The sequence below is a fragment of the Eumetopias jubatus genome, unplaced genomic scaffold, assembly GCF_037043125.1.
Source record: "Eumetopias jubatus isolate StellerSeaLion01/CBP00866 unplaced genomic scaffold, mEumJub1_p1.0 scaffold_10, whole genome shotgun sequence".
Taxonomy (NCBI): Eukaryota; Metazoa; Chordata; class Mammalia; order Carnivora; family Otariidae; genus Eumetopias; species Eumetopias jubatus.
The window spans coordinates 36,250,898-36,275,599 of record NW_028274816.1 but is presented as its reverse complement, the minus strand read 5'-3'; the positions used below and the strand labels follow the sequence as shown (position 1 = coordinate 36,275,599).

General features: G+C 51.7%; 1 protein-coding gene across 4 annotated transcripts; it reads left to right on the top strand.

The window, feature by feature from the left end:
• The first annotated feature begins 561 nt into the window (after nt 1–561).
• ZDHHC7 (zDHHC palmitoyltransferase 7) lies at nt 562–23,693 on the top strand. Of its 4 annotated transcripts, none has more exons than XM_088027512.1 (8): nt 562–1,159; nt 12,678–12,762; nt 15,816–16,147; nt 19,025–19,149; nt 19,577–19,673; nt 20,145–20,226; nt 20,933–21,063; nt 21,669–23,693. In XM_088027512.1, exons 3-8 carry the CDS (start codon nt 15,833–15,835, stop codon nt 21,843–21,845), a joined length of 927 nt encoding a protein of 308 aa, XP_087883638.1. In that variant the 5' UTR covers nt 562–1,159; nt 12,678–12,762; nt 15,816–15,832; the 3' UTR covers nt 21,846–23,693. The 4 variants fall into 4 exon arrangements, 3 of the variants coding, with proteins under 3 accessions (XP_087883638.1, XP_027949483.1, XP_087883639.1); XR_015769156.1 differs by lacking the exons at nt 562–1,159; nt 12,678–12,762 and adding an exon at nt 14,293–14,476 and having other exon boundaries at nt 21,669–22,068; nt 23,376–23,693; XM_028093682.2 differs by lacking the exons at nt 562–1,159; nt 12,678–12,762 and adding an exon at nt 14,293–14,476.
• Nucleotides 23,694–24,702: the final 1,009 nt, after the last annotated feature.

Sequence of the window (24,702 nt, the reverse complement as noted above, 5' to 3'; positions counted from 1 at the left end):
TTTGGCTCAGGGAATGATCCCAACGTCCTAGATTCGAGCCCCACGGCGGGCTCCCTGTTGAGCGGGGAAACCTGCTTCTCCCTCTCCCACTCCCCCTGCTTGTGTTCCCTCTCTTGCTGTCTCTCTGTCAAACAGATAAATAAAATCTTAAAAAAAAAAAAAGTTTCTGGAAGCAAGAACGGTAAATGGTGAGACGGTGGCTTGCAGACTGTGAGATTCTGATAGATCCCTTGGCTGTAATCACTGCTTTCGTTAATCTTACGAGTCAGCGAGTACTTAACCAGTTTGACAATAAACACCTACTGAGCACGTACTTCCCAGCCCTGCGAAAATTGTCCAAATGTTATAGGAAAGCCAAAGAAATAAAAACCATGTGTCTACCTTCAAAGCACTTAGGACTTAGCATCTGGAAGGAATCGCTGGGATGCTCAGGGAGGGGATCAGAGGCTCAGAGGCGCACCCCAGGAATGCCCCCAGTCCGGTGCGCTTCCCCTTTCCCCCCCACTGCTGTCTGGCTTGTTTCCACTCCCGCTCCTCTATTTCCCCATTTTCGAAGTTCTCGCTCCGCACACCGTACAAGCCACACCTAAAACTGGCTCTGAGACGCCGCCGCGGGCTTCGGGCACCCGGACAGGAGCGGTCAGCCGAATTTGACAAGCAAACGGCGCAGCTTGGACTGTGCGGCAACCCGTAGCCCCCATCCTTTCTCTTCCGGACTTCAGTTTGGATGGATCCCTTTATTTTGGCGAGAGGAGCTTTCGACTAGGAGCTGCCTTTGACAAGGAACTGTTAGTCTTCAGGACTCTCGGCTCCGCGAGGATCCGGCTTGCAAGTCCCCACCAATCGCCTCGAGCTCCCTCTCCGCGGCCGGCAGCGGCGCAGCCGGAACTGCGCAAGCGCGGCGCCCCTGACCTCGTGGGGTTCACTTCCGGGGGTCGCGCCGCCCGGCTCTCCCGGCTGGGCTGTGCGCCCTCGTGTGTGCTGGGCGGCCGCCTAGCTGCGATCGGCCCGGCGGGACCCACCCGAACCGAGCCGCGGGGCCCGCTCCAGCCCGGCCATGAGCGCGGCCGCATGATGCGTCCCTGCCTCGGCCGCTGCAGTCGCCGCCGCCGCGGGCCGGGAGGAGCCGCAGCGCCGGGCGACCCCGCCCGGGCCTCGGGTGAGTGCGGCGGGCTGGGCCGGGCTAGGGCCCGGCAGGCTGCTCACGCCCCGACTCCCGGCCGCTCCCGGTCCCCGGCCTCCCTTCCCTCGGTCCCCTGCGTCCTCTCCTCCACCTGCCGCGCACCTGCGACCTTCCCGAGCTCCTCGGGGGCACCTCTGTGCCACCTTGTGCCCGCGTTTGACTTCCTTTCCAGGTGTCTCCTCGTCACTCTTTCGTTGATCTCTCGGGATCGGGCCCGAATTGCAGCCCCAGGTTTTTGCCTGACCTTGGGCATGACACCAAGCTCTCCGAGCCTTGTTTTCCCCGTCTAATAAACTAACCACGGGCTTGTTCTTAGGGCCCAAAGAGAGAGTGACTATAAAACCCTACTGTAAGCTGTTAAGAGTGGTTTATAGGCATGTATTACGATGGGCTTCCTTGAACATCGCCCGTGGCTTCTCGAATGCTCCTGTTCTTTCCTCCCTTTTAAAAAAGTTTTAACTATTCTCTTTTATTCTTTGCCCATCTTCCTGGTTATCTTCCCTTCCCCCGTCAATGGTCTTTGTGGCGAGTTGCGGGACAGGGCATCTCGGACAACCAGGTCAGCCTTCAGGGCAACGTCTGCATCTCTTCTTGGTGCTGCCAAGGTTCACCTCTCCTGAGGAGTCATTGCTGCTGGAACTAAGTCTCTCTGCTGTGATGGACAAACTTTATTAGCTTATAAATAACACATTTATGATGGTAGTTAAATAGGAGTGTAAGAACTGTTGAGGTAGCTAGCTGCCTTGTAGCCTCTTTTACTGACCATTTGTGCAGTGAGTCCACTTGGTGTATGTACTTACTTACCGTACATGTATTTGTCTATCTTATTCTTCCTGTCTCAGATGGTCCAGAAATCTGGGTCCGCTATTTCTTCCTAAACTCCTCACCTCACAGATGACAAGTTTAATCTTTTTGACCTTGTTTTACAACGTGTACTTACCTAAAGCCACCTTTATAAAAGTCACCTTGTTAAATTTGCTTGTTAGGAAGTCGGAACTTTGTTCACGTGAAAGGTTCTTGGGATAGTAAAAAAAAAAAAAAAAAATGGGATGGAACAGAAATGTTAAATTGCATTTCTTGACACTCTGGAAGATAGAAGGGTTCAAGTTATTGAAGTTACTTGGGTTGTGTATTTTGGGGAGTTAGACTGGTTGGGTTCACCCTGACTTTTGAGTTTAGAAAGGGAGGAGAACAAGACTATCTGAGAGGTGGTTTCCTAAAGAATTCAGTAAAAGACCATGGGAACTTTTTATGCAGATGTCTCAGCTCAAAGCAAAGGGGTAAAGTGTGTGCGGAAGTATTCCACTACTAATTGCTCAGAGCCTGCCTTAGATTACAGTGTATAAACTGGACTGTTACAGCTGTGCTAATCCGCTATAAAAGTAGAAATCTAGAAAGGACAAGCATTAGTATGAACAGAATGGCCCTCTCAGTGAGAGAGAAAGTACTAAAACGAACTTAGTCTTGATTTAGTCAAAAGTATGGATTGACTTCTACATACCTACTGAAACTTACCTGCAGGCTTGGGACTTGGTGGTGGTATTGGTAATTTGAGAAATGGGACTAGAAATAAGTTTATATATGAACTTAATGTTTGGGGTGAACTGGGAAGTAGTTTTCCTGATGATGTGGGAGCAACCCTGCTCCACTCCATGTCGGGCAGCTCTACAAGACAATTTTCCTAAAGCAGCTTTTTGGGATTATGTTTCTTAAGAATAATGTTTTAATTATAAGAATAATACAGCTTATTTTATTAAAAAAAACAAACAAACAAAGTTAAACACTAGAGCAGAGCATAAGGTCTCAACACTCATTGCATTCCCTTTTGGCCCCAAAGCCAGTGTCCACGGTCAGCATTGACAACTTCTGTGTAACCCTTCAGCTGTAGCATCTGAGAAGTGTTCAGGCCAACCGTGAGAGTCAAATCCAGAGTTTAGAGGGGACAGTCTGCAAGACCACCCTCACTTTTGACATTAGCTGCAAGTTTCGGGGTTCTCAAAACCACCCTCAGGTTTGATGGTTATTTAGAGAAGGACTCACAGAACTCCCTGAAAGCGGTTATGCTCCCGTTGTGGTTTATTACAGGTAGAGGATAAAGATTAAAATCAGCCAAGTGAAGAGGCTTCTAGCAGAGTCTGAGGAAGGAGCAGAGGTGAAACTTCTGTCGTCCTCTCTCTGTGGACTCAGAATGTGTTAAATTCCTAGCACTGATATGAGACAGTGTGCACAGGAGTATTGCCAACCCAGGAAACTCATATGAGCCTCGGTGCTCAGAGTCTTTATTGGGGTTCCGTTTCATAAGCGTAACTGATTCATTAATGGACCACGCTGATACTGTGTGACCCAAAGCCCCCCTCTGAGTCACATTATTGGTCTTTCTGGTTTGGCCCGTTCCCACCCTGAATCTGACTGTCGGCCAAGGCCAAAGGCCAAACCTCCTTTGGACAAGGTTATATATTTTTTTGTTACACAGCATCCTTCCTTTTTTCATGGTCCCTTTCTACTTAAAAATACACTCTTTTGTTGTACCACTAACGAATGACTACCTTCTAGAACATGGAGGAGACAGAGGCTACTGGGGGAGTTCTCTCAACCTTGAGTCTTTTCTAGCTAAAAATCTCTCTCAATATCCATCAGTCTTTTTCTTTCCTCTGCCTCTGAGGAAGAGAGAACCCCATCATTCCATTAACTCTGTGTCTGTTCTTTGCCCTGCCTATCATGGGACAGGCATTTAGGCATTTCCTCTCACTTTTTGCCTCTTTGATTGCTTCCCATTCACTGACCTCTGTCTACAAACATGTTCTTGTCTTGCTATTCATAGCTTTCCTTACTGCTAAGTTTTATTCCATTCTTGTAGAGCCTTGTTAGAACCCTATTGTCTAATAAAATCCAGACTCCGTTTGGGCCCAAGGTAATGCTATACGTTGGTACAGTATCTTATAGTTTTGAAAATACTTAAGTCATCCTGGGATGTCTTGTGTGTAGTGGGGGCTTGGTAAGTGCTTGATTAATGAATAATTTGGCTGGGCAGAGAGTAAGAGTCCTCTCCTTGGAGGAAAGAGCAGGAGCAGAAGCACGGAGGGGTGAAAGGGCATGGCGAGGGGACCAGCACAAGTGCCTTGTGGAAGAGACTGTGGCGAGCACTGAGCCTGAAAAGGTAGGGGAGCCAGATTCAGTGGAGCCTCGAATGCCACGGGCAGGGCTAACAGGTTTGGGACCAGACTGCCTTTGTGACCCACACTGTGATTTTGGCCATAAGTCCTGTGGCTACACAGAGGGTGGTGATTGGACCTGGCGACCTTGAGATTAGGATTCTGCAGAGGTACCCGCCAGAGGTGAGGGTGCCTAAACTCGGTTGTGGGAAAGGTGAGCAGGGAGGGGGCAGAGCCCTAAGCAGGGAGTGTCCTTGCGCAAGTAGGAAGGGGTGAGGGGCTGTGTGTCTAGAGGGTAAAAGGTACTTAATGAATACTGGTTGCATGAGGAGTGCTCTCAGTACGTGAGAGGAGAGGCCAGCTCCCTCCCTGTGTTGCTGGTGCTTTGGAAAGGGTGCAGTTCTAGGCTCTACGTTCTGGGAGAGGGTGCAGTTTATTGGCAGCACCCTGTAAACAGGGAGCAGTCAGGATAGAGAAGCTTCCAGTGTCTCTTGAGACAGGCTTTTACAGTATCATTTCTCTGTTGAAATGTTTTGAATTCTCAGAGTTCCATAGTCCCTAATTCAATTTATTCATTACAGAATGCATTTTCTAAAACCAACTGCTCTGGGAGGTGGTGTATTTTAATGGAAGAACATGGACTTTGGAGTCAAGACAGTCCTGCATCCACCCTTTCCTGGCTGTGAGCTTGGGCAAGTTACTACAGCTCTAAGGCTTCATCTACTTGTGTCTGAAATGAGCTGATACTAGCACCTTGCTTTTAGGGCAGCAGCTGGTTCTGATGTACTGATGCGTATAAAGCCCCCTGCGCAGGGAGACGGTGGTAGGGATTGGCCTTTCCTTTCCTTTACAATATCTTCGGTTGTCATTGATTTGCATCTGGCGGCCAGCTATATTAGTAGCATGGCACATGTTCGTAGTGTTTTGGATTTGGTTGAGTCTGATGTTATAAAAGTTCATTTCATTTTAAACAAGGAAACCCTATTTAGGAGCATCTGGAAAGAGGCCGGGAGTCACCAGACTGATTGAGGTTCAGCTAGTCCCTGAGGCAGGACACTAGAGAGGTTTGGAACCCTGGTGTTCTTTTTATTTTCTGGATTTAGAATTCCTCAGGGTTCATTTACCTTCTTGGGATTTTTAGAAGAGCTGCTCCATTTGTCTTTCAGAATCAGGCTGTGGCTCCAGTACAGACGTAACAGACCTCTGGCATATGGGTGAGCGTTCCCTTGAGACCACCTCATTGAGCCTGCACGCTCAGGGTGACACCCCAGAAATGGAGGCTCCCCCAGAAAACCCCTGCAAGTGGGTTTCTCTCTTCTCCCCTTCTCCCTCTCTCCCCATAACCTTCCACATTTCTCCCTGCTTTTCCCCAAGGCTCCCAGACTTCTGACTTCACCCCCTGTGCCAGATCCCACTTGACCCCCTTCCTGTTCCTGTGGGCTTCTTCAGGCGCGCTCTCTGGTTCTCTCACTTATTCATTCCACTGATGGGTGTGGAGTGTGGAGCGTCCTGGGGGTGTGTCGGGACATTGCGGGGGAACATCGTGTGGAGGTGATGAGAGCGTAGCGAGCCGGCCAGCGAGGTGGGGAGGGTGAGTGAGGTCAGCATGGTCTGGGTCGGGTTGGGCTTTAGACCACAGGAAGGCCTTTGGATTTTATTCTAACTGCAGAGGCCCTCGTTGGGTGGTTTTAAGTAAGGGAGGAACGTGATCTCATTTAGATCTGTGAAAACGTACTCAGCTGAATGGGGGCGGACTGTGGGCTGCGGACAGCAGTGAGAGCAGAAACCGTGCTTAGGAGGCGCCCTGCACACTGCCCAGGGCCAGGCTCGTGGGCCTTGGTTTGCCTGGGCGGGAGGGGGAGGAGGTCAGATTGGGGTTGGTTTGGGAGGTAGCGCCCCCAGGACTTGCTGAAGGGTTCAGTGTGGGGAGGTGGGGGAAAGTTCAATGAAGGGTGACCCCTGTGTTTTGTCCTTGACAGCTAGATGGGGGTGCCCCCATGGAACCATGAATGTCGGAAGGGTCTGGTGGGCAGAGGGCCTTGTTGAGGAGCCGGCTGATAATACTCAGTGACACATGGTTAGTTGGGGGGTTCTTAGATATGTGTGTTTTTAGCAGTGACAATGGGCCTGAGAGCCTCTAATATCGTTTGGAGAGAACATGTAGGTAAAGGGAAAACCCAGGGTTGAACCTGGGCACTGCCAACACTGAGGCGTCTACAAAGACGAGGACCCAGTAGGAGACTGAAGTGTGGCCCGTGCGAAAGAAGGAAGAACCCAGTGCTGCCCTGCCCCCCATTCATGAGATTGACTGCGTTCTGAGTCCCATCACGTGGGTGCTTCCGTCATTTGCCATCCTTCCGTATTTTAGTGTGGAAGACCTTTCTAGAAACCTTAAATAAGTTTACTATTCACTGTATGGGTAATGTGCCAGCCTGTTATTGAGACTTGGCTCTAGTTAGCTTAATATTCTGTTGGTTTTTTTCCTTAAAGGTTAATATTCTGTTCTTTAGATTCAATAATTTGAGAAAATAGTGGTTTTGTATAGCATATATTATCGGTAGGGTTTGAAAGCGCAAGCTAAATCTTTCATGATTGCAAATTGACGGAAAGAGCATTTGAGAACGTAATTGCCATAAATACCCTGTAGTAGATTATCTGAATGCTCCATTCTCTCAGCGAGTTCAGCTAGGACTCCGCTGTCTGCAGTCTTCCCACTGGGTCCCGGCTCACTTAGCATCCAGGCTGAAGGTGACACCCCCAGGCCAGGCGTGCCTGACCTCCCCCTTCCCTCCCCTTCCAGGTCGCGACCTGCCGGATCTTACTGTTACCCTCAGTGGCGCCTCTGCTGAGTTCTTACCGCTGCCCTGCTGACCCAGCCTCAGTCCGACCTGGCTACCCTGTCACTTCCTCCCCACCGGGTCTTAGTCTCCCCGGCACCTCCAGGTCCCTGGAGTTTGCTGTCCCCTGGCCTGTCAGCCTTCTCCCCTTCATCCTGCACTCCCTGGTGAATCATTTCAGCCCAAGTCTTGCCTTTGATACCCTGGTTTTCCCTCCTATCCTCTTGGCTACTCTCCAGCCCCATTATGCCTTTGGGTGCTGAGCCGGGCTTCTGGATAGCAGGGCGAGCCACTCCCATCACGGTGTTAGAAACTGGGGGTCTGCTGTGCTGCCTGGGCCCACGGCTCCCTTGGCTGTCCTCACCGCAGCGTCTCTTCTCCAATCTCAGTTGCTTCCTGTACTTGTTAACGCCCCCAACCCACTCCTGACTCCTGGCTCAGAAGACGGTGTTATGGAGCGTGAACAGCTTTAGCTTCAGTCCCTCTCCAGGGTTCTCTGTAGACGTACCCCCCCCCCCATCCCACTGTTGCTTCGTCCATCTCGGGAAGAAGGGTCATCCCCCTGAGTCTGCAAACTTGGACACTCATTCTTTTTAAAAACAGAAAACTGCAGTGAGCCTAAATTATCTCTGCAAGAAAATTTCAAATAAGTACAGGATGAGAAAGAAAAAAGAAACAGGAGCAGGCATGGCGGGGCCTCCTCGCTGATGTTTTCTTAGACTGCTGCTATAGCTTAATTGGCTTCACCGCACATACATTCGTTCTGTTTCCATTAAATCACTTTTGGGGCTGTCCTCGGCTTTTAAAAGCTAGCCATGGTCAAAGCAGGATGCAGTACAGTGGGATTGTGTGGAGCCCCAGGGACTCACGGGGGTGAGGGGTTGGTGGGCACTTAACCCTGTGGGTCCAAGGCGGCCCGTGTGCAAGTGAGGAGACCAAGTTTAGCTGACCCTTGAATGACATGGGTTTGACTGCATAGGCTACTTAGATGTGAATTTTTTTTGATAAATACAATACAGTACTGTAAACGTGTATTCTCTTAGGATTTTTTTTAACACTTTTGCATCTCTTGCTTACTTTATTATAAGAATACGTGCAAAAATTGTGTTCAGTGGTTGTTTATGTTTTAGTGTGGAGTAGGCTATTAGGCTATGAGGAGCTAAATTTGGGGGAGTCAGAAGTTGTACATGGATTTTCGACTGTTTGGGGCAGGGGTGGCGACACAGCCCCCGTGTTGTTCTAGAGCCAGCTGCACTTAAGGATCGCTGTCGGACCATTACATGAGATAATGCATGACAGCGGAAGCTGAGAGGCAGAATTCCCTCGACTTTTCCTTCTAGCTGCATATGTCCGGGACTTAACTGCATCTTTAAAAAGGTGCTTCTTTAATTTCCTCACCACCCAGTCTCCCAAGCTCCGGGCACTTGGCTAGACCTGCTAGGGAAAGGTCCCTACTGAGCTGAGCCTCTCCTGGTGCCTGCTTTGGGAGGGCTGACCGCTCCAGCCTTCGTGCTCTTAGCTCCCTGCTCTTAGGCCCCCCTGGCTCCCTTGCTGGCTCTTTGGACCCTTGTCAGAGCTCCAGCCCCACACTGCTGTGGCCCCTTGGGTGGTCACGTCCGTTCCCACTTTGTCTCTTGAGGACGGAGTAGTAGGAGGGCAGATGACTGTTTGCTGGTTTATTCCTGAGGCACCTCAAGTCCCGTGAGCCCCAGTCCCGGGGGACTCTTTCTGAGTCTGCGGCTCCTGTGTTCTGGGAGAAGCAGGTGGGACAGAAACGCCTCCGAGTCCCCTTCACTTCCGTATGCTGTGCCCCAGCCGTCCCTTGCCGTTGAGCCCCGCTGTGCTCTTCCTTCTGGGGACAGCTCTCAGTCCCCTGCAGGCCCGACTCCCGTCTTGGCCCCGGCCAACTCCTTCTCTCTTCTGGGTGGTGGCCATGGCCTCCTGGTTGGCTGGCTTCCTCCTTCCATCCTTGGTCTCACCGATTATTTTTTAAAACATCTGTCTATTTACCAGCGATGTGGCGCCTCCCATACCAGCAGAACAAGTCCAGACTTCCAGACTCCTGAGTTGGGCATTCTGAGTACTCTGTGAGTGGCCGCACCTGCCCTTCCCCTCCTTCACCCTGAGCTCGAGGCCCTTTGTCTCACTGGGTTCCTGCTCCCGCCTGGGCCTCCTCACACTGTTCTCGCCTCCTGTGTGTACCTCGCCTGTTGTCAGGGCCCACCATGCTGGCTTCTTTACTGACACTTTCTCCGGCTCCTCCAGATAGAATTAGCTGTTGTCATCTCTCTCCCTCATCACCCTTTGCTCCTAATCTGGGGATAACACTTAGCACATTATTTACGGGCCTGACTCCCCCCCCTGCTGGTTTGTGGGCTCCTGTGAGCTAAAGCTGCCTCTGTGGTTATGCGTCCTGGGGCTAGTGTAGAGAGGATGGTGCTTGGAGCCCCCCCACGTCTGAATTAAGTAGATCTCTCATGGTTCGCGTTTGCTTCCTATGCTTCTTCTGTGCCTGAAGCAGAGAGTTGCTTATTCTTGCTTTTTATAGGTCATCAGTGGGTGTATGAATAGTAAAGCCATAATGAGTTTAAATAGCATTTTAATATAAACATGATTATCAGACTCTACGGTAGACATTCTTTTTATTGCAATAGTGAAAGTAATTGTATCTTGATTCTTTTTTTTTTTTTTTTAAAGATTTTATAAGTAATCTCTGCACCCAGCCTGGGGCCCGAACCCCTGAGACCAGGAGTTGCACGCTTTACTGACTGAGCCAGCCAGGCGCCCCTCTTGATTTTTTGTCGTGACTGATCTCCAAAGAATATTGATGTCTTTTGTTTATTTGTTTTTAGTTTGTATTTGAGGATACATTGTCTGTTTACAGCCAAAGAAAAAGTGAGGGAGGAGGCTAAGAACCTCGTCTGAAGGTACAGACAGAGGTCAGTCAGAGACATCATGGCCCCTGAGTGCAGTTTCTGGAGGAAGCATCTGGCTGGAGCTTGGCCTCTGCTTCACCTTTCCCACCCTGTCCCTGTAACCGTGCTGCTTATTTTTCTTCTGTTCATTTTTTTTTAATTGAAGCATAATTAATGCACAATGAAATGTACAACTTTTAAGTGTACTGCTGATCGTTTGGGTTTTTTTCCTAAACCAGCTCGTTGACTTTTGTTTTGACACATGCATGTGCCGGTGGCACCAGTGGTCCTGTCAGGATATAGGCATTTCCATCACCTCAGAAAGTTACCTTGGGCTCTTCTCAGTCACTCCCCTTGTGCTCAAACCCCTGTTCTGATTTCTTTCAGAAAAAATCAATGTGGCCTGGTTTCAGGTGCCATACAGGTGACATGATATCTTTGAGATTTATCCATGTGGTCACAAATCTCATAAAAAAATTTTCTTCCTCTTCGCTGCTGAGCAGTGTGCCCTCGGATGAATATGCCATAGTTTCTTGTGCATCTCCCGGTAGTGGATGTTTGGGTTGTTTCTGGTTTGGGGAGTATTATGAATACGGTTGCTGCAGACAGTTCTGTACATGTTTTGTGTTCAGATTCATTTCTCCTGGGTAAATACCGACAAGGGGAATTGTTGACTCACAGGGTGGGTGTCCAGCTTGGGGAAAGTGTCAGGCCGCTTTTCGAAGTGGTTGCTGTGTTGGTTACTTTTCAAAACGTATAAAATAATTGGGGATTTGGTCTCACTGTAGAGATTCTGCGGGAAACCTGATGTCTGCGATGAGCAGTCTTACATCTTGCAAGGCCAGTTTTATTTTAAAACATTGTTAACATAAGCTTATTTGAAAACAGTTCAAGATATTAGGTGTTCAGAGGTGCTGGCTGTTGCATAGCCATCCCATGAACAAAATCACTGCATGTACAGAGTCGCCCGCACTAGTGCCGGCAGCGTGGAGTCACGGCCACGTGTGTTCCTCAGACGTTCAGAAGGCGCTCGGAGCACTGGCCCCGGGGTGGCGGGGAGGCTGTCAGGTAAGTGCTGAGGGAGAAGTGGCTCCTGAGGAGTCTTGCAGTGGCTGCTGGGCAGAGGGGATGACAGAGCCTGGCCTCGGTGGAGGACGGGCAAACTCGGGGCTGGACAGAGAGTGGCCTCTGCTCTGCCCTGGAGTCTGGCTGGTGGCAGAGACTAGGGGGTACCGTGCCACCAGCAACCACCCCCTCCCCCCTCTTCCACGCCAGCCTCCTGCTGTCCAAGTCAGGGGTCTTGGTTTCAAAAGATAGACTCCGGCAGAGGGTTTGCTTAAGCAGAAAAATCATCTCTTGGAAGGAAACGGGGAAAGGACGGAGCGGCCAGGCGCGCAGAGCAGGCGGCCAGGAGGGAAGCGAGACTTGCGGCGGGAAGGGCTGCCGGGAAGGGCTGCGCTTCGCCGGCCTCCTGCCGCGGGCACGCCGGGCCAGCTAGTTCTAGTTTACACTCTCTCCTGAGGTCTCTGTCACTTAATTCTCCTTTTGGGAGAAGTTCCTCATCACTCGTCCAATCCTTTTTTTTTTTTTTTTAATATTAATTCTATCATTTTTATTTTTCAGTAACGAGGAAGTTCTCAGAATGTTCCTCTTTTGTTTCACAAATACAGTGTCTTAACTCTTAAGGTTTCTCTCTGCGTTTTGCCTCTTTTGAATTCCTTTTTCCCCCTCTTTCTGGGGCTCTTTCTCTCATGAGACCTATTTTGGGCTTTCTTCAAAACCTCTGACCTGTATGTCAGTCAAAGCATTCTGCTGTCCGCCTAGAACATACACAGGGATGCATGTCAGTTATATTTCATTAAGGCTGGAAATAAATGGACAGCTTTAAAAAAACTCATGAAAAGATTTGTGCTGGAAATAAAGACTGGTTATGTTGAGGGGGGACTCCCCCCACCATCTTGGTATCTTTAGGCCTTTCCTCTTGGGCCAGACGTGTGCTTTTGGAGAGGCCACATCTGGTCACCCGCCTGCCAGCGATCTGGGAGCCGGGAGGGAGATGCCACCTGGGAGCTTCTTCCTTCAGCAGATGGCCTCACTCGGTTCCCTGCTTGCTTGCTGTGCCTTGTTCCCTCCCACAGTGGGCCTGGAGTCCTGTCCAGCACCTCTCACCTCTTGGTCTCACTCTCTCCATTTTCTCTGGAAGTCTTCTGCTGTGGCTGCTAAAACACTTGTTGACTTTTGAAATATAGGCTGGTCCGGTTTGGTTTGGCTGATCCCTGGGGATCTTTCTCAAGAGATTTTGGCTTCTCGACTTGTATTTAATGCCAGGGCTTGGATAGCAGGAGGGTAAAACGGGCAGATGTAAAGTGAATGACTTCATTTTCAGGATTGTCAGTCCCATTTCATAGTTTACTAGTAATGAAAACACAGAGTAATGATTTCATGGTTAAGGATAGTTCTGAATGACAACTTGACGTGTAAAATCTTACGTTGCTTATGTAGCTCCCCAAATTGATCCTATCCCATGAAATGTTACGTACTTTTGTCATTGAATGAGTCACTCTTCTAATTAGAGTTTGTTATCTTTCAGATCCTGTCACATAGGACACTATGCACCTTAAGATCCTGAAGAAGAGGCCAAGATGTTCGAGTGATGTTTAGAGATCATTTGTGAGGTAAGCGAGTGACTCTGGGCAGGTGTCTTGTCATGGCGTCCTTCCTGCCATGGGCGCCGACTATGTTCGTTGAAAGGGCAGCACAGGCGGTCCAGAAGGTCAGTCTTTTTACCTACCGGCTTTGGTTTGCTCACCACTTACCCGGAAGGTAGAACGTGCCCCTGGAAGGGATTCTGTGAAGTGAATTTGGAAGTTATCCGCAGGTATTACAGGATGAGGCGCCTGCCAAGTGACAGTTAGTGGAAAATATTGCTCGGATGGTCGTCCGCTCAAGTCGTGGCGATCTCCTGTGGCACCTGCCCTGTTCTGGGAAACAGGGCTTTCTCTAACATGAGCATAAACGAAGCTTAGGATTGGGAGTATGGACAAAATCCCATTAAATTGGCCATTAAAGTCAAAAAAATGCTGACGCATCATCTGCCGGCCTGTTAGTCGATGCATGGTGCTTTCTGGTTTCTCTCAGAAATGGTCTTCAGAAGGAGATCGATGGCACTGTGGCACTGAGTGTGGAAAGAGACGCACCCTGACCCCAGGGACTGGTACACTTAGTGTCGCAGCGCAGATGGCCATGCGGCCTGCTCTCCTGTGTCCAGCATGCGCAGATGGTTCCGTGTGAAGGGGCTGCTTCTTCATTTCCTCCCCGCCCTTCCTCTTGCATTCATGAAGTATAAACACGGTGACTCAGCAGAATGCCCATGCAGTGGGCTACACAGAGCTGAATCTATCCGCCTACTCTGCTGTGTTCATTGATTGTTTTCTTGAAAATAAGGTGACTTTTGGGTATCAGATGATTTTCCCATTGCCTTCGGGTGGATTGTACAAATTTGGCTCTGTAACGTTTTCACATAAACATCATGCATCCACATCCTCATGAGCTTGTCTAGGAATCTCCTACCACGCCCAGGGTTGGCGTCTTTGTGGCTTCTCTTCCTGCAGGAATAGACCTGCCGTCTGCGGGCCAGGTAGGGGTGTGCCACGACAGGGCTGCACCCGGCTCTCGGGGCGGGGGTGTCACCAGTGGGAAGGCTGGGCTGAGCTGGTTCCGTGTTCACTGTGTGTGCCTCTAGAGACTTGCGGGTTCTTGCTTTCTGGAGGGAACTTAGACTGTACGGACATGCTCGGACAGAAAGCTAGCCTGTGGCCTCTCGTCTTACTGCCCAGCAAGGAGGCGCCCGCTTGTCGTGGGCAGTGTCCCGCCGGAGGAGTAGCCATAAAGCAAAATGAATTCTGGCCGGAGGAATTTGTCAGCTTCAGTGCTTGATGTTGTATAGTTAGGATTCACGAAGACCCTCTTCTGGAAATCACTAGGAAACTACTTGCGTCTGAGAAGGGGACCAGTTTCTTGGTGTTACATCTGCCTGATAACAGACATGCACTTGCTGGGGGCCCAACGGTGTGCACACCCCAAAAGGGAACACGGGGAGAGAAGACCAGTCCCTCCGTGTGAGTCATTCAGGAAGTGAGACACACAAGGCCTCTCTTAAGATAGAAAGGGGTCCGTATGCTGCAGGCAGCACTGATGAGTGGGGCCTGGGAATCCCAGGGAGGGCAGAACCTTCCCGTCACTGTCTCGGCCCCTGACAGAATGGGGCTGGACCGGGGTGTGGGCAGAGCCAGGGTCTGCTGTCCTCATCAGGCAGTCATGTCTGGTGTTCAGAAACCCTCTTCAGAGGAAGAACAACTCTTCAGGACGGCATGCTTGCAAGAGAGGAAGGTCAGGCCCCGTGGGGCATGGAGGGCTTGGGTGGGAGGGGGAGACGAGCACGGTGCTTGCAGGGGACGGTGGAGGGCTCGGCAGCTGCCGACCAGGACGGCTGGCTGGAACCCGTCCACATTCTTTTTCTCTTTAATTTCTTCTGTTTCACCTACAAAAAACCTTAAAGCTATTTTTGTCAGACCTAAGAGCAGGGTTCTTTTACTGTCAGTGGGACCCCGTTTCAGGTCTCTCTCGTACCAGTGAATGTTTGTCCACCGTGAGGGAACTCTGCAGAGGGTTTCCCGCGTGACCTCCGTGAGCAAGGCTGTGCGTTCGCCCTTGTCCCTGTGCTGCAGTTTGGGGGGGGGGGGGGCAGGCGCTGAAGGAAGCCGCGCCTGGACTGGAAAGATGGTGCAGGCAGGGCTTGTGGCGGGCCCAGGGCATCCTCCTCTCTCCTGCTCCTGTTCCACGGCGGCCGGGCTCTTGCACTGAGGGCGCTCACCTGAGTTCCGGTGCCGAGGAAGGACTCGGGCCGTTTGAGAAGACACTGTCGGTGCTTCTCTGTCCTTTGTACGAACACCTCAAGGCCCGGTGAACGGACTCCTGTGTCCCCCTCCTTGTGTTTATCATGAGCGTCCAGCTGCCCTCAGGTCGCACGCTGGTCACAGAAGGGCGTGCATTAAAGTAGCAGTCCAGACCAGTCTGGGGAAGGTTTCTCGTGAGTTCCTTCAGCCCCTGTGTGCGCTCAGACACCGGTACTGTAGGAAATACAGGCAAGGTGTCGGAAGGAGAGCTGAAGGAACGGGTTAGCAAGTGAAGAGAACTTGTAATTAAGAGAGAAAGGCATTCCAGAAAGTGCAGAGTGGAGGGCGAGCGCACCATAGAGGTGGCCCAGCACGGCCGGCGGGGGAGGCGGGCAGGAGCTCGGCGCTCCAGGGTCCCCGTGCCAGCAGAGGATGGCGGGGGGGCGGGGGGCTCGGGGGCCGGGTATCCGCACACACAGGGCCGCACAGGCTTGGCGGCGAGGATGGCGGCCGCGTGCCACTGGCTTTGTCTCCCCTGGGGCTGGGAGTCTGCATCTGGCCTTTGCTCCCCTGTGGTTGGCCGTAGGTGAGTGTGCGTGCATCTCGGCGTCACCCACGCGGTGGGGCTGTGTCGCGGCCTGTCACCTAGTCGCTAAGGTGAAAGACTGTAGGGTTCAGATCTTGTTCAGTTGTTGTCTTCCTTTCTGCCGTGTCTATTTAGACCGCCCTTGTGAGACGGCAAGGAGCAGAGGAAGCCGTCAGGCTTCAGGTGGCCCATGAGCAAGCGTGCACGTGTCCCCTGCACCTCATCGGCTCCGTCCGTTCCCCTCTAGGGTGCGCCGGGGAAATCATGCCGTCATCAGGACACCGGCTTCGGGATGTGGAACATCATCCTCTCCTGGCTGAAAATGACAGTTACGACTCTTCGTCCTCCTCTTCCTCGGAGGCTGACGCGGCCGACAGGGTCTGGTTCATCCGCGACGGCTGCGGCATGATCTGTGCCGTCATGACGTGGCTCCTGGTCGTCTATGCGGACTTTGTGGTGACATTCGTCATGCTGCTGCCTTCCAAAGACTTCTGGTACTCTGTGGTCAACGGCGTCCTGTTTAACTGCCTCGCGTTGCTGGCCCTGTCGTCCCACCTGAGAACCATGCTCACCGACCCCGTGAGTACTCCCCGTCGCCCTGCACCTCCCCCCGTGTCTGGTCATGTGGCGCCACAGACCCTGAGGCGAAGGGCCTCCTGCTCCTGTGGCCTCAGGCTTTCATTAATTCCTGGGTACAGGCTTGTGGCGTTTGTCATGTCTTCTTTTTTTTTTTTTTTAAGTTTATTTATTTATTTAAAAGTAATCTCTATGCCCAACATTGAGCTTGAACTCAAAACTCCCAAGATCAAGAGTTGCTACTCCACTGACTCAGCCAGCCAGGTGCCCCACATTTTTCATGTCTATTTTATTTTATTTTATTTTATTTTAGATTTATTTGAGAGAGAGAAACAGAGAGCAAGCAAGAGAGAGGGCCCATGCACGAGTGGGGGGAGGGGCAGAGGGAGAGAATCTCCAGCCAACTCCCCACTGAGCACGGAGCCTGATGTAAGACTCGATCTCACGACCCTAAGATCCTGACCTGACCCGGGTGGCTCAGTCGTTAAGCGTCTGCCTTCGGCTCAGGTCATGATCCCAGGGTCCTGGGATCGAGCCTCACATCGGGCTCCCTGCTCAGCGGGAAGCCTGCTTCTCCCTCTCCCACTCCCCCTGCTTGTGTTCCTGCTCTTGCTGTCTCTCTCTGTCAAATAAATAAAATCTTTAAAAAAAAAAAATTAAAAAAAAAAAAGATCCTGACCGAAACCAAGAGTCAGACACTCGACCGACTGAGCTACCCAGGCACTCCACATTTTTCGTGTCTTCACTGGAGAGTAAATATTGCTTAAACACAAATGTCACAGTGCACGAATGGAAAATAGCCCGCTGGGCGGTTTGTACGGATGGAGAGATTAACCAGGTGACTTATAAATTTCTCCTGCTTTAAATACTATGTTCCTCTAAAGAACAGACTGAGATCTGGCTTTTAGATTTCACCACCTAACTAATCTTAAGTTCTTTGCAGCTTTACAGTTCTCTCATTGCTCTGTGTCAGCTGAAGTCTGAGGCCACGTGGGCCATGTATTGGGCTCCTTTTGGGAGCAGGTTCCCTGAGAGTCAAGAGGGGCCAGACCTACCACCGTGAACTGCCCTTGGTCCCTGATGTCTTGAAGGCCACTGGATTCAGAACCTCCGTGTTGGGTTTAAGGCTCTTTCTCTGAGGTTTGAGACCTCCTTGGGGTAGGCAGAGCGGTACATACCCTAGAAGCTCAGCCAGGAGTCACCCCCAGAGCGCGGGTTCCATGCTCGCCGCAGAGCCCAGAGGAGATGCCCAGGGCCCCCTGGGGAGAGGTGACAGCCGTCAGCGGAGCCGTGCGACAGGCCGCACCACCAGGTGGTGCCTGTGGAGCGACATTTGAAAACTGCTTTCCACAGCATTAAAACTTTGGTTTCTAACTAGTGGTCCAGGGGCTCCTGATTGATGAATTATCATCTATGCGGTTCATGTTTGTTGGTAGCTTTCTCTACAGAAAATACTGACAAGTTAACATCTTGTTGGTACAGATCTTTTTTTATAAATTAGATTAGGAGTCTGTTTGAGGATGAACTGATACCGATCGGTCCACAGAATGAGGTTTACGTGCACTTTTATCTGACTTTTGCTGTCGGAGCCTTGGAGCCGGGGGTCCTCAGTGTCCAAGCCCAGCACACTCACTGCGGAGCCTTGCCAGGCGTGGATGCCGGCCCCCACCTCACGCAGGTTCAGCTCTCCAGCTCTGGTGCCGGCCTGGGCATCCGGGCTTTGAGGAGCCCCTCGCTGTGCGCACCACCGTTCACTCCCGCCTTGCATCTCCTTGGGCTCGTGCTCCCTCCGCACCCCTGGGCTGCTTTTCCCGAAGTGCATTTCTGCTCCAAGCGCAGCCTCCGTGGCGCTAACCAAGGGGAGATGAGACCTTGTTCCTGCCTTGCCCCATGTAGAAACTCCTCCTCTCTAGGGCGTCACTGTCCTCAGTGCACCCCGCCATGGCTCCTGGAGTCCGGTCCCACAGATGCGTTGTTCACGGAGAAGCTCTGCTGCCCAAAGAACAAGGCCCTCCGTGCCCGCTGCACAGGCCTCACCTGCTCCTGGCCGCCAGCGCTCCACCTCGGCCAGCATGTGGGACACCAGCAAATGCACCATCGCCACCCTAATGCTCTCCTCCCGGGGCCGAGCCCCCCTCACCGGCCCCTGCATCGGGTCAGGTGTTCAGGGCCACACTTTCCAGGTGTGTGTGTGAGTGCTCTTGATGAGGCGGCAGGTGCACTGCACAACTGCAAATACGAGATAAAGTCCTTTCTGTTATCGTTCTGTGCAGTGTTGCCCCCCCTCCCCACCCCCGGCAGCTGCTAGGAAAGCCATACACTGATCATTAAGCCCTGCCCTTGAGAATGGGATGACACGGGAGTGGTGTCGACAGAACATTCTGCCCTTCAGCGATAATCAGCTGCCCTTGAGTTGGAATGACTTGACAAACAGACCTCGCTTCTGGTGTGTCCTGCCTTAAGCTAGAAAGAATTCAGGTGACCTACCAGTTTATGAAGGATAAAGTATTTTGTGTTCATTTTAATACATGTGCTATTTTTCATAGAAAGTCAAACTTCTGATCGTGTCTGAGTTATACGGTTATTTTTCATTTTTGTCTTTTGGTTTTTAAGTAGGCTCCACACCCAGTGGGGAGCCAGTCGTGGGGCTTGACCTCACGACCCTGAGATCAACACCTGAGCTGAGATCAAGAGTCAGACGCTTAACCGACGGAGCCACCAGGCGCCCCTTTTTTCCGTATTAATGTACTTTAAGTGACAACCACAGCATTACAAATTCTTTTACAATGTATAAAATTTAAGACTGATCCTACATTTATTGATTTTTTTTTTTTAATCTTCCTTTTTCTCCAACCAAAACACATTCTTACTGAACTGCAGGGGGCGGTACCCAAAGGAAATGCTACTAAAGAGTACATGGAGAGTTTGCAGCTGAAGCCTGGAGAGGTCATCTACAAGTGCCCAAAGTGCTGCTGCATCAAGCCTGAGCGCGCCCACCACTGCAGGTACCACAGCCCCCTCCCCAGAACAGCCCGGGCGCCCACCACTGCAGGGACCACAGCCCCCTCCCCAGAACAGCCCGGGCGCCCACCACTGCAGGGACCACAGCCCCCTCCCCAGAACAGCCCGGGCGCCCACCACTGCAGGGACCACAGCCCCCTCCCCAGAACAGCCCGGGCGCCCACCACTGCAGGGACCACAGCCCCCTCCCCAGAACAGCCCGGGCGCCCACCACTGCAGGGACCACAGCCTCCTCCCCAGAACAGCCCGGACGCCCACCACTGCAGGGACCGCAGCCCCCTCCCCAGAACAGGAGGCCCTTCTCAGAGGCCTCTGGCCAGCACCTATGTGTGTTTTGTGTTTTGGATGCATGGCCTCGGGTTGTGTGTTCTCAGAGCATGGAATACTGAAAACCAGACTTCTCCTTTTCAGTATTTGCAAAAGATGTATTCGAAAAATGGATCATCACTGCCCGTGGGTGAACAACTGTGTAGGAGAAAAGAATCAGAGATTTTTTGTGCTCTTCACTGTGAGTAAAAGTACTTGTGTGGTGACTTAAGTTGAGTGCTCAATTCTTTAACTAGAATCTTGCTTGGAGCAGGTGAATTTATTCTCACATCAGACCACTTTCTCTCCAACCTTTTCTCTGGGATTGAAATGATAATACTGTGCTGTCCTTGGCAGGAAGCAGTAAATGTTGCTTGTGTGACTGTTTTAGGTGTTTTGTGCAGTTTCGTTCTCTCTCAGATACCTTGAGTCACAGTTGCTAATAGGGTCTTGCCGAAATGTGTTAGGACTCCCTTCCCTGCTGCGTGTTCTGGGGGATGTGCTCCTTAGTGTAGTGTGACCCCGGGCGGCAGCTGTGAGCTGCGCGGATGGATTCCTCCCCTCATTAATCTACTGATGATTGAAATGGAAGAGAAAATACGCTGATGTAGACTTTGCTCCTAGAAATACGTGATGGCTCCCCGGTGGCTAATGAGCTTCTCACTTGTTCCAGATGTACATAGCTCTGTCCTCAGTCCACGCTCTGATCCTCTGTGGACTCCAGTTCGTATCCTGTGTCCGAGGGCAGTGGACTGGTGAGTCACGCTGTGTGTCCCCTTCTCAGGAGCACATGCTGTCGGGCAAAATGGGAAAAGCCAGAAGAACAGATGTTCCAATCAATTCCTAGATCCCTTTAGTGAGGAGTACAGGTTTCAGGTCTACTGCCTCATGAGTGTATTGAAGCCACAGACATACATTCCTTGCTTAACCATGTAATAGTTCCTGCGAAGCAGCTGTGCAGAGTTTTAAGACTACCTGGAAATGAGTGTCGTTCCGCCAAACGTTGAGTTTGCTTTCTGGTTAGCTAGCTGGGAATTGTCAGTGTGGGCCTTGCGTTACTGTATTGGAGCGAACTGCAGCAGGTGCAGTAAGGTGGGCACTGATCGCCCCTCCCTGGACAGGACGGCAGGTCAGCCAGACGCGCCCCCTGGGGGCCTGTGTGGGGCAGGGTGGGGACGCGGGGCTGTCCTGTCTCCTAGCTTCCCTTGAAGGTCAGTGCACAGGTACAGCTTTCCAGAAACCTCAGGTGAGATGGAAACTGCTGACCAGCAGCTGGTGGAATGGTTTTGTGCCCAGAAGGGCTGACTGCCTCCGCCCCGTGGTGAACAGTGAATGTGCCATTGACAAGTGAGCACAACGGTCCGCTGGGGCTGGCTCCAGGGCTGGCTCCACGAGGATTCTTCTGTGAGCCGAACGCGATGCTCTGGGGCCCACTCACAGCCCGCTTTCTCTTGTTCACAGAATGCAGTGACTTCTCACCTCCGGTGACTGTAATCCTGTTGATCTTCCTGTGCCTTGAGAGTCTTCTGTTTTTCACTTTCACTGCAGTTATGTTTGGCACCCAGATCCACTCCATATGCAACGATGAAACGGTACGCTTCCTTCTCTGGCGCGGCTGCTTGACGTTATCTGTCTTGGCTAAATGGGCAAGCCCAGGGCCCACAGCAGGTGCGGGCGCACTGACTCGGGGGGTGACAAGACAGGTTCTGTGTGCCCGTCCTTCCTGTGAGTGCGCGGTGCAAACTCAAGGATCCGTTTGACTTGAGAGTCAGCAGATCCGGGCAGATCGAGCCAGGCCGATTCCCAGGTTCTAGGAGACCCAGCCCCCCCGCAGCAGCTATACGTGAGGTGCCGTGCCTTGATAAACATTTGTAACAAATGCAAAAAAGGTTGGTGGCCTGACCCCAAGGACTGGCTCCTTCCCGCCACTGCCGTGGCTGCCTGGGCTGGGTGCGGGTGGCCACTTGGCCGGCGGCTACAGCCTGCGTGCGCTCCGGAGGCCGTGGGGCTGGCACAGCAAGGAGGGTCTGCTCTGCTGGCCACCGAGGGCCCATACGTCGCCAGAGCATCTGGCGGTCACGTGGAACCGGATTCCAAACTCTGGTGCTGGCTTCTCTGCTGTGAGCACGGGGCCTGCCTGCGTGTGGTGGGGGTTCCACGGGGGCTGCCGCCCACCTGCGATCCTCTCTGCTTCCAGGAGATCGAGAGGCTGAAGAGTGAGAAGCCGACGTGGGAGCGGAGACTGCGATGGGAGGGGATGCGGTCTGTCTTCGGAGGGCCCCCCTCCCTCCTCTGGATGAACCCCTTTGTCGGCTTCCGGTTTGGGCGGCTGCAGACCAGACCCAGGAAAGGGGGCCCAGAGTTCTCTGTCTGAGGCCTCAGCATGCCGGGACTTGTCAACAGACTCTAAGTTATTTATTTGGGGTCTGAAAGGGTATCAGCAGCTCACCTGTGACCATGATGGCAGACGGAACCTACACAGATCAGCTGCTTGCAGCAAGCAGAGTTTTCTATATTTATAGTCACAGATTGCAGAATTTCGAAACCAGTGACGGGGGGACGCTCTGGCCAGTTTTCGCCTGTATGACTAACGAGAGGTATGTGGCCACGTGAAGAAGCCAAATGTCATTATCTTCCTGCACAGGATTTTTGTCAAGAACACTTAGCATTTTCTAAGAAGTTGTGTGGGATATTCCATGGGTGATTAAAATCCTGTGTATTAAGCTGCTTTTTTCAATCATGAAGAAAAAAAAGTCAATCCAGTGAATAAGAATTCTCCAGCTAATGGTTTCAGGGTATTCCTGTTGACCCTGGGCTTCATTAGTGCACTCCCTTGAGCAAGAAGGGGCGTTTACATAGAAACATTTTGGTCTCAATGAGCTCTGACACTTTGCACTGAATTTGCAAAAGATCTGTGCACTGAACAGTGAAGGTGGCTTTAGATTCACTCCCACTGCCCTGGAAGAGGGGTGCTTTGACCCTTTCAGCAAGTCTGTGTGTGTGTGTGTGTGTGTGTGTGTCTGTCTGTCTGTCTGTCTGTGCGTCTGCGAGTGTGTGCGTGTGCATGTGTGCTTTAAAATTGGCAGTGTTGTTTAGGTGACAAAACAGGTAATAGCTGCGTGCAGCCAACGAGCTGTTTTTTTAGAAACCAACGTTTCAGGGAAGAGGGGAAGCTGCCACGGGACCCTTGTCCCGTGGGGTTTACTATGAATGTATTGCATTTTGGAGAATATCTTGATCCAAAGAACAATCACTCCTGTGTGGTCCTTCGTTGCCCTCCTGTTTTAACTTCGTTTTAAAGATCTTGGGTGCGTGAGGGCCTTGGAACGGATGTGGTTTTTTTCCCAGCCAAGTCAGCAGTATATGGACGGCACCTCAGTAAGAGAACAGTGAAGGCTCATGGGGGCCTAATACTTTGTGCAGCCGGATGTCGTTTTGGGTGTGGAGGAGGGTGGGCCTGGCCACAGTGACTCACAGAGACAGACAGCTGTGGGCCTCTGGGCATCACTGAGAATGTGAGGGGACTCCCAGGCAGAGCCCCAGGACTCTGAGCCTCACTCACTTGCAGAGAGTATTCAGGATGGCAACAGCTTTATTTTTTGTATCATTTCTGTTTCTCTACCCATGTCACAAATGATAAAACAGGACCTTTGGTGCAGAGCTTAAAATGCTATCAGAAAGCAAACAGCTCCCCTCCTTGGGGACTCGCCTTAAACTCGCCTGGTCTGTACCTGTTCTGCGGGACTCGTGAGGAAGCGATCCATGACACAGCCCTAGGCTCTCTTGCGAGCCTGCCTGCACGCTGAGAAGAGTTGGTGTTTCCTTCCTGGCTTTGACGCCTTTCCGTTCATCTGTGAACTGTTAATGTTTCTGTGGGAATTAATCTGTATCCTCTCCTAATCAGGGCTTCTGCCACTGCTGATGCAGATCCCCAGGGGGACCTACCTGAGACACAGCTGTTGCCAGGTGAGCAAAGCTGGGGGGGGGGGTGTCTCGGAAATGGACCGAGTCTCTGCACACTTGTGTGAGCCATGGGGGAGGGGCCGTGTCCCTGCTAGAGGGACAGGCCCGAGGGGCACCGGACACGACAAGCGTCCAGAGGTCGTGTTGCATATTCATTTGCACATCCGTTGTCTGGGGTGGACTTGTGTGTTCGGCTTCAGTGTGAGGCTTTTAAAATGTATACCTGTTTATCAATAAAAACATGGTCGAAGTGGTTGAACCCCGTGAGACTTGGCAAGTGTGTGCAAATCAAGTGTCCTTGACTTTCACCTCTTCAGCGTTACTTTTATGTGAAATAAAGTTGCCGCTGACAGCCCCAGACAGCTGGGTAAGTGGCGCAGGTCCTCACTGACCATCAGCACCAGCAGCCTGGCTGCCGCCGTCACTGTCCCAGAGCCCTGAAATGCTCTGGTGCTGTGCCGAGGGGTGTGGGCTGGCAGGCGCTGCCCTCCCAAAATGTGCCCTACCCACGTTTACTGTCTGCTCGTAGTCGATGCATGTCATCCAGCTTGACTTGATTCGGAGCATTCCTGTCACTTTTTTAGTGCACTTTGAAATAAAAACAATTTTAAAAAAAATCTCTCTCTTGGATCCAGAATCTCAGGCACCTACAACTTCATTCAACAAATCTAATGTTTGTGCTCGAGGGAGCCAAAGGGTCATGAAGAGGGTGACAGTCCTGCACTCTGACCGCCACGGCAGGAGGACCAGCAGCTGCACGCATGCCCGCGGGGATGCTGCCGGCGTTTCGGGTGGGCCGGGGCATGGACACACAGCCCTGAGCCCGGCGGCCAGGCCGGCAGCAGCTCTCAGGCTTCTGTTTGTGCAGGATTTTGCTGCCACATTCCCAGTCTTCCCCCTGTTAGGCTGTGAGGGTAGACTCCGTATCTAGAAGTAGGATGTTGGCGTTAAGATGGATAATGGCAATATTACCCAAATGTGAAGGTGGCTAAATCCGATCTTCTAGTGTATGTGAACTTGGTTTGGCTGCTTAAGCAGAGAAAAGCATCCTGTAAGGTGGCCCAGAAAAAGCACCTGAAGAGGGGGGTGCCCATCAAATCCACAGTGGTTCCAAAGTAGCATTCCGGTGTGCTCGGTGAAAGGGTGAGCTACCTACAGTCCTGACTGGGGACCAGATTTAGAACCTCAGTGCTTCTTATCCAACTGATAAGCAGAGACAGCCTGAAGACACAAAGGGAAGATAAGCTGATGTGATCTGTGGCTGGTTT

Coding starts and splice junctions, on each gene's coding strand:
- ZDHHC7 (XM_028093682.2), top strand. Junction 19,150..19,576: donor GAGCGCGCCCACCACTGCAG/GTACCACAGCCC, acceptor TCTCCTTTTCAG/TATTTGCAAAAGATGTATTC. Junction 19,674..20,144: donor GATTTTTTGTGCTCTTCACT/GTGAGTAAAAGT, acceptor CACTTGTTCCAG/ATGTACATAGCTCTGTCCTC.